The sequence below is a fragment of the Jaculus jaculus genome, chromosome 18 (assembly GCF_020740685.1).
Source record: "Jaculus jaculus isolate mJacJac1 chromosome 18, mJacJac1.mat.Y.cur, whole genome shotgun sequence".
Classification (NCBI taxonomy): Eukaryota; Metazoa; Chordata; class Mammalia; order Rodentia; family Dipodidae; genus Jaculus; species Jaculus jaculus.
The window spans coordinates 11,186,117-11,194,371 of NC_059119.1; the positions used below are offsets into that span (position 1 = coordinate 11,186,117).

General features: G+C 57.4%; 1 protein-coding gene across 1 annotated transcript; it reads left to right on the top strand.

The window, feature by feature from the left end:
* Nucleotides 1–321: 321 nt before the first annotated feature.
* Nucleotides 322–4,567, top strand: Fam241b (family with sequence similarity 241 member B). Its single transcript, XM_045137647.1, has 3 exons — nt 322–403; nt 1,996–2,124; nt 3,639–4,567. The coding sequence occupies exons 2-3, from the start codon at nt 2,032–2,034 to the stop codon at nt 3,885–3,887; spliced, it is 342 nt and encodes a 113-aa protein (XP_044993582.1). The 5' UTR covers nt 322–403; nt 1,996–2,031; the 3' UTR covers nt 3,888–4,567.
* Nucleotides 4,568–8,255: the final 3,688 nt, after the last annotated feature.

Consider the following 8,255-nt stretch of genomic DNA (forward strand, 5'->3'; position numbering starts at 1 on the left):
CTCCTCTTCTGACCCTATCCACCCCTGTCTTCCAGAGTCCTCCCCTCCCCTCCCCTCCCCTCCCCTCCCCTCCCCCCCCTCCCCTCCCCTCCCCTCCCCTCCCCTCTCCTCCTCCCCTCCCATTCCCTCGTCTCCCCTTCCTTCTCTTTCCCTCCCCTCCCCTCCCTTTCCTTCTCTCCCCTACCGTTCCCCTGCCCTCCCTTCTCTAGCCTTGCCCTCCCCTTCCCTTTCTTCCCCTCCCTCATCCTCCCCGCCCCACCCCTGCAGCGGGCGCCTGCAGTTCCCGCGGCGGCCGGCAGAGGGCGCGCGGCTGTCCGGCCGCACCCCGGCGCGCGCTTCCTGTGAGGTCAGGTGGGCGGAGCCGCAGCCCGTGGACGCCGCGGCCCGGGGAGCGCGCCGGCAGGTGGGTGTCCGCGTCGGGGCCGCGTCCCTCCGTGCGCGGCGGGCCCGAGCTGCGCGTCCTTGTCGGCCCACGCAGGCCATGCTGGGGACGGGGGGAGCACGGACCACCGAGACCCGCGGGGCCTGCCCGGGGCCGCAGGCTGCACCCCGGGGCCCGCGGGCTGGCTCCGCGGGGCTCCGCCCGGTCCCTCGGGCGCGGGGACCCTGATGCTCCTCCCCGGGAAAGGCCTAGGGACGCGGAGCCACCGCAGCACCCCGCACCCCGTATTTTTGACGGGGCTCGACCCTGTCCTTTATTTCACCAAGGACACACTGGACTTCCCTGTGGGCGAGGGACAGTGGGGAGGGGGCGTGCCCTCCGCAGCAGATGCCTTCAGCCCGCCCTGCGCCGTTGCGGTGGCCAAAGTGTCTTGATCCCCTGGGGAGGGGCGATCCTTGGGAAGAGAGAGCCCAGGTCCTCCAGGGAGCCGCCATTCCCCAGCCCTGCAGCCCACAAACCAACACACACCTCCTTTTTAAATTATTATTTTTTAGTTAGGATGCAATGCATTGGAAACGCCCCCCCCCCTTTGGTTTCGTTCATTTGTTTGAGACAGGGTGTCATGTAGCCCAGGCTGGCCTGCGGAACAACTCCTTATCCTCCTTCCTCAATCCTCCAGAGGGCTGTGGTTACAAGTGTGCACCGCCCGGCCAAGCCTCTGGGACTCTCTTCCCCCCATTTAAAAAATTTTTTTTAATGGAAGGGGAACGGGGAAGCTTGGAGATTGGTGCCATGGTTCCTGCCTAGCACCTAGACCGGTCCTGGAGCAAAGCATGCGCTGCTGGGAGATGTAGGTGCCTCCCCTGTCTGTGGGCTGCCCACCGTGCCTGGGTGTCTCTATGCTAGAGGTCACCCTCAGGCTTGCCTGCGACTTCCTTGTACCAGGTTCCTTTGGGTCCTTTCTTAATGGACACAGTGTCTGAAAGACTTGCCCTCCAACAACATGCATTCTTGTTTATTTTTATTTATTTATTTATTTGAGAGCGAGAGAGAGAGAGAGAGAATGGGTGCTCCAGGGCTTCCAGCCTCTGCAAACGAACTCCAGATGCGTGCGCCCCTTGTCCATCTGGCTAACGTGGGCCCTGGAGAATCGAGCCTCGAACAAGGGTCCTTAGGCTTCATAGGCAAGCGCTTAACCACTAAGCCATCTCTCCAGCCCACAACATGCATTCTTGCCCCTCCCTTTTTTTTTTCAAGGTAGGGTCTCACTCTAGCCCACGCTGGCCTGGAATTCACTACGGAGTCTCAGGGTGGTCTCGAACTCATGGTGATCCTCCTACCTCTACCTCCCGAGTGCTGGGATTAAAGGTGTGCGCCACCTCACCCGGCTTGTTTGCTCCCCTTTTCTTAATGAAGCACCTGGTCAGGGCAGGTCACTGAGTACCATTGAACATTGTCCCCTTGCAGTTACTTCCAGTGGACATTTTGAGGTCTGGGGAAGGGTTGACTCTGAGTCCTCAGGATATGGACAGAGACCGTCAAAGGCTGTCGGAAGGGGGACCTCTGAGTCACCCGGCTTCTCCGTCAGCCCCCTCCCTATCCGTGCATTGCAGGTACAGCCCATTTAGGGACCTGCAGCTCCTGGGAGGATGGTGCGGATCCTGGCCAATGGAGAGATCGTCCAGGACGATGATCCCCGAGCGAGGACCACCACCTCACAGAGAGGTGGCACTCCTCGGCAGGTAGGCGCCCATCGTGTGGGGAGTAGGAGGAGCCAGCTTCAAGTCCCGGATGTCTCTCCCGCTGGCCTTCCACTATCCCTAAGCTGTCCCTGCGCGGAGCTGAACTACGTGGTGAAGAGGGCGGGCATGGGGGCAGGAAGCAGTGGACTTACTGCCGGGCCCCTGTCTCCCTGGGGCTCTTCCTCTGAACACGGGCTTGGACTTCAGACCCAAGGGCTTGCTCTATTTAGACAGCTCCACTGGAGCCAGACTCTGTCTCAAGACCACTAGAGGGAAAGGAGCTGGAGACCAGGAGACTGTAAAGAAAGGAGTATCAGGTTGGAGAGATGGTTTAGCCGTTAAAGCGCTTGCCTGCAAAGCCCAAGGACCCAGGCTCAATTCCCAAGTACCCACGTATGCCAGATGCACAGGGTGGTGCATGCATCTGGAGTTTGTCTGCAGCAGCTGAAGGCCTTGGTATGCCTATTTTTTTTTTTTTTTCCTCTCTCCGTCTCTCTGCCTTTCTCTCTCAAATAAGTACTTTCTTTTACATGAAGGAAGGGTTTATGTTGGTTCACTGTTTGAGTCCATCACAATGGGGAAGCATGGTGGAGGCGCTTGAGGTGGCTGGACGTGCCGGGATTGCAGTCAGAGAGAGATGGATGCTGGCGTTTGGCTCTCTCTCCTTTAAAAAAATAAATAAATATTTGAGAGAGGAGCAAATAGAGAGAAAGAGAGGCAGAGAATGGGCATGCCATGGCCTCCAGCCACTGAAAACAAACACCAGACACATGCACCACCCTGTGGATCTGGCTTACGTGGGTCCTGGGGAATTGAACCTGGGTCCTTTGGCTTTGCAGGCAAGTGCTTTAACTGCTAAGCCACTTCTCCAGCCCTCCTTTTTTTAAAATTTTTTTGGGGGGCTGGAGAGATGGCTTAGTGGATAAGGCACATGCCAGCAAAGCCTAAGGACCCAGGATCGATTCTCCAGGTCCCATGTAAGCCAGATGCACAAGGTGGCATTTGCATCTGTTTGTTTGCAGTGGCTGGAGACCATGATGCACCCATTCTTTCTCTCTCTCTGCCTCTTTCTCTCTGTCTCTAATAAATAAATTTTAAAAATTAAAAAATTATTTATTTATTTGGGAGAGAGAAAGGGAAGGGGAGAATGGGTATGCCAGGGCATCCAGCCACTGAAAACAAATCCCAGACACCCCAGATACATGCGCCCCTTGTGCATCTGGCTTAACATGGGTTCTGGGGAATCAAACCTGGGTCCTTAGGCTTTGCAGGCAAACGCCTTAACCGCTAAGCCGTCTCTCCAGCCCTCTCTTCATTCAGTCCAGGACCCTGGCCCATGGCATAGTGCTACCCACAGTTCAGGTGGGTCTTCCCTCAACCAACTCTTAGAAACTCCTACAGACAATGTCCAGAAATGTGGCTTCTGGGTGATTCTAGATCCTGTCGTGTTGACGGTTGAGATTCACTGTCACCCCAAAGACGCCTCACTTGTCTCACCTGTCTCTCTCTTCCAGGGCTTTCTCAACAGGGGCCCTGGGCCCCGTCAGCCGCAGGCGGGAGCCAGGCTGGGTGCCGCTCAGTCCCCGTTCAGTGACCTCAACCGGCAGCTGGTGAACCTTGGCTTTCCTCAGTGGCACGTTGGCAACCACGCGGTGGAGCCCGTTACCTCCATCCTGCTGCTCTTCCTGCTTGCCATGCTGGGGGTTCGCGGCCTCCTGCTCGTGGGTCTGTTGTACCTGGTGTCCCACCTCGGCCAGCGGTGACCTGGGGGCGGGCGTGGGGGGGCCGGCCTGCAGAGAGGGGACTTGGTATGAGAGAAAGCACGGAGGCGGCGAGCTGGGGTCCTCGAAGGTGTGATCAGAGAAGGAGCTGTAGGTGTGGGTCTCCCTGCTGGGTTAAGCCTGAGGCAAGAGGGCATCTTAAAACCAGCACCCCAGGGCTGGAGAGATGGCTTAGCTGTTCAGGTGCTGGCCTGAGAAGCCTAAGGACCCAGGTTTGATTCCCCAGGTCCCACGTAAGCCAGATGCACAAGGTGGCATATGCGTCTGGAGTTCATTTGCAGTGGTTGGAGGCCCTGGCTCTCTCTTTCTCTCTCTCTGCCTCTTTCTCTCTTGCAAATAAATAAAGTTAAAAAACAAAAAAACAAAAACCAGCACCCTGAAGTATAGGGTGGGTAGCCCTGTTTCCCTATATGGGCCTTCATTAAGAGGCACAAGACCAGGGTAAGAGGCTCTTTGAGGTGCCATTGTATTGTAATACCCCCAGAACCTTAGCCGATTGCTCTGTACCAGGAGTGGGGTGGGGCTTATTACAGCTGGGAAGTGTCCAGACTTTCTTAAACCCTTTTGTTTTTCTTGTGTCTTTGTATTGTCTACTTTTTATTTATGACTAGGGGAATTGGTGTTCTATTTATTGTGATTTTCAATAAATAGATTTAAGTAGGTACAAGTCTATTTCCTGTCCCCCCCCCCCCCCCGATCCTCCCAAGGTAGGGTCTCACTCTAGCCCAGGCTGACTTGGAATTCAATATGTAGTTTCAGGATGGCCTCAAACTCACCATATCCTCCTGCCTGTGCCTCCCAAGTGCTGGGATTAAAGGCATGCGCCACCACACCTGACCACAAATCTTATTTCTAAAGCTGGTGAGGGACCCAAAGCTGCAGACATATCTGGAAGACCAGGGGAAGGTGGTGGGGAGAGGGACTGGCCCTGAACCTTGGTGGTTTGGTTCTGAGGTTTTTCTCAATAGGGTTGGTGCCTGGGCGGGGAGTCGTCGGCCTGGACACTTCACCTGATGCCCGGAAGTGGTGCGGGCTCACTGATACAGTTGGACTTGAAGGTCAGCTTTTGGCTGGGGAGGGGGAGCTGTCAGGGTTGGAGAGAGGGGTGCAGGTCTGGAACCCCCTTGCTTGGGGGACAAGGGAGCCTGCTTTGTCTGAGAGGAGGCCTTGAATTTGGGTTGTTTCAAAATATTTTATTTATTTGGGCAGAGGGCGGGGGGACAGAGAAAATGGGCTTATGGGAGCCTTCAGCCACTGCAACACGAGCTACAGACAGATGCATCACCACCTTGTGCATCTGGCTTACGTGGGTACTGACTGGGGAATCGAACCTGGGTCCTTAAGCTTCACAGGCAAGTGCCTTAACCGCTAAGCCATCTCTCCAGCCCGAGTTTGGTTTTGGAGCTCTCTGCACAGACAGCCCCTGGAGGAGGTAGCAGTGGCTGCAGCGCTGGTCTGGGGGAACGAGCGTGGTTCTGAGAGGCTGGAAGCTGTTGACTTTGACTGCACTGGCACTGTGCAGCTTACCCTCACCCTTGGGGTGACCCACGGGGAGGATGGAGCAGAGATGGACCTGGTCTCATCCCCTCCTCTTGGACCTGCCTCCCCACAGCCCGTGTCCACTGCTGACCTTTATCAGGGACATTGCTGGGGAACGATGTGCTGGGACAGGGCCCCTGTCACAAAGGTTCCTGTGTCTTCGTTTCTTGCTGGTGATTGGGGTACATTTTCCCTGTATGATGGGCTTGGGGGTACGGGACACTGCACTTTTTATTTTATTTAGGAGAGTCTCGCTGTCAGCTGCTCTGGGATCCAGGCGAGGCGAGGCTGGTACCAAGCCTTGCTGGTACTCCCCATGTGTTCACAGTGGCATCTCCTGCCCTGGCAGGTCTGTCCATCCACCCGCCCAGCCACAGCAAGCTTCCTGCCCTGTGTTCTACTTTCCTGAGAACGCTGGTCCCCCGTGGGTCTCTTTCTAGCTGGGGTCCCCTTTCACCTCTCCTTCAAAGCGGTGGGACTCAATGTATGGAAAGGGTTGGAGGTGAATCAGAGGCCTTAGAGTTGGAGCTCAGAACTGACTGCAGAATCCAGTCCCCTTTCCCAGAGCCCACGCCCTGTGAGGAGTGTCTGGCCACCTCAGAAAGGCAGGGACCGGGTGAGGGGGTTGAATGCAGAGCGATTTCCCTTCACTTGGGAGGATGAGGACGTGAGGGGCAGGAGGCTACCCTCGAGTCCAGATGGGACACTGGAGGCTGGAGGAGCGGGGAAACTGTGGCTGCTGATCCAGGCTTGAGAAGGCTGTGGGGAGCGGGATGGAACTAGATAGAATCTTGGCTCTGTGCCCCTGGGCGCTGGCCCCTGACCCCTGTTTCTGACTCACTTCTTGAGCCCAGAAGGGAGAATCAAAGAGCTAGAGCCGTCTGACCCTGACTTCGACCTGGGCACAGGTAGCGGAGGTTGCCCCTGGGGTTGTTTGCTGTGGGCCCCACCTGTGTCTGAAGACGTCCCCGCCCCCCGCCCGCCTCAGAGAGGCTTTTACTGGTACCAGAGACTATGGCTGGGCTGGGGATGCAGCTCAGTGGCTAGGGGGCTTATGTACTCGGCACAAAGGCTTGCGTTCCTCTCCAGCACCGCACAAACTAGCGACCCAGGCATGTAATCCTGGCGCTTGGGAGGTGGAGGCAGGAGCATCAGAAGTTCAAGGGCGTCCTTGCTTCCACAGGGCGTTTGAGGCCCACCTTGGTTATGTGAGCTCCTGTGTCAAACAACCACCAGCGTTGGGTTTGGAGACACTGCAGCGGCCATGCGCAGATGCCCCCCAGGGACAGCTGTAGCCTGGCTGGCGTCTTCCTCCTCCCTCTACCCCCACAGTGTGACCGGACCTCCGCAGACTGGGTCACCCTGCAAGTTATGAACCCCGCGAGGGGCGGACTCCTCCAGAGGCTGGCCCTGGAAGCCCTGTTTACCGGATGGCCTCTGAGCCACACACGTGGTCCACCAGCTCCCAGACTTGGTCTTCTGGGTCTGGAAAGGGAACCCGTGGTCCCTGGCTTGGCTTCCGAGTAAGGGGAGATGCTGGGGCCTGACATCTCCCCACACCCCTCAATCAGAGAGACCACTCAGTTTCTGGGTTGTTTTCTGCATGAGTTCCAAACAATGGCTCTGTAAGATCTATCCTTCAGCCCCCCAGCTGGCCCTGGAGGTGAGGGCTGTGTTTGTCTCTCTAAAGGGAGACACCCAGAGATCCCAGGCTCCAGTTTTTTTTTTTTTTAAACAAAATACATTTATTTATTTGAGAGAGAGAGAGAGAGAGGGGATGGGCACACCAGGGCCTCCAGTCACTGCAAACGAACCCCAGATGCATGCACCACATTGTGCATCTGGCTTATGTGGGTCCTGGGGAATTGAACCTGGGTCCTTTGGCGTTGCCTTAACCGCTAAGCCATCTCTCGGGCCCAAGGCTCCAGTTCTGCCTGTTCCGCAAAGAATCCTTAAGAGGGCTCTCCCCTGTGGGTCAGAGGGGTCAGAACCCTCACCGAAGGCAGGCTTTTTACTCTCCAAGGCAGAGGACGAAGCCCTGGGGGGGTGGTGGTGGTGGTGATGACCATTCTCTGCCCACTTGGCTGCCCGACCTTCAAGATGAAAGGTCCGTGCTGGTGGCCGGCCGGCTGGGTCCCCGACTCAGAGCGTGCAGGCTCTGTTCTTCCAGGACCCATGACCTTGGGCGGTTCGCTTAGCCTCCAACCCTGCTTTCCTCATTGCTAAGAACAGGTGATGAGTCAGGCCCCTCCTACCTCTTAGGGGCATGGTGGGTGAGAGGCAGACAGGGGCCCATGGGAAGGGGTGGCTGTCCCAACTTCGGATTCTCCTCTGTGGATGCTGCGTCTTGGGTGGCCACTCCTGGGCTGCCCCCAGCCCCAGCGGCTGCCTTGCCCCAGGTACCCGGAGCTTGGGACGCAGTGCTGGGCTTTCGAGACCAGGGCTCCCCCTACTGAGGCAGCTAGGGAATTGCAGTCGCCTTTCAGCTCCTGGAAGCTGCTGGTGTCAAGACTGCCCCGCAGCAGGTGTCCTGGCTGGCCCTCGGTAAGCCACGTGGACCGCTCCACCCATGGTCACTGGGGTCTTGGCACTTAGGTCGCCTTTATTTTGTGGCTGGGGACACCAGAGAAGGTTTGACTTGCTCTGGGACCCAAAGTGAGACTCCAGACCCCACCTTCTGACCACTCCTGTGTCACCTCGGGCTGCACCCTCACCGGGAAGCCCGCTGGGCCCCTGCAGACTGCGAGACCTCGCCGCCTGCCCCAGTAGGACGGCTCTGAGACGGGGGTGCGCCGGGGTGCGTGAGCGGGG

Excerpts from the sequence above, each read along its gene's own strand:
- Fam241b (XM_045137647.1), top strand. The coding sequence starts at position 2,032 with ATGGTGCGGATCCTGGCCAATGGAGAGATCGTCCAGGACGATGATCCC. Across the intron at positions 2,125-3,638 it reads GAGGTGGCACTCCTCGGCAG|GGCTTTCTCAACAGGGGCCC; the intron begins GTAGGCGCCCAT and ends TCTCTCTTCCAG.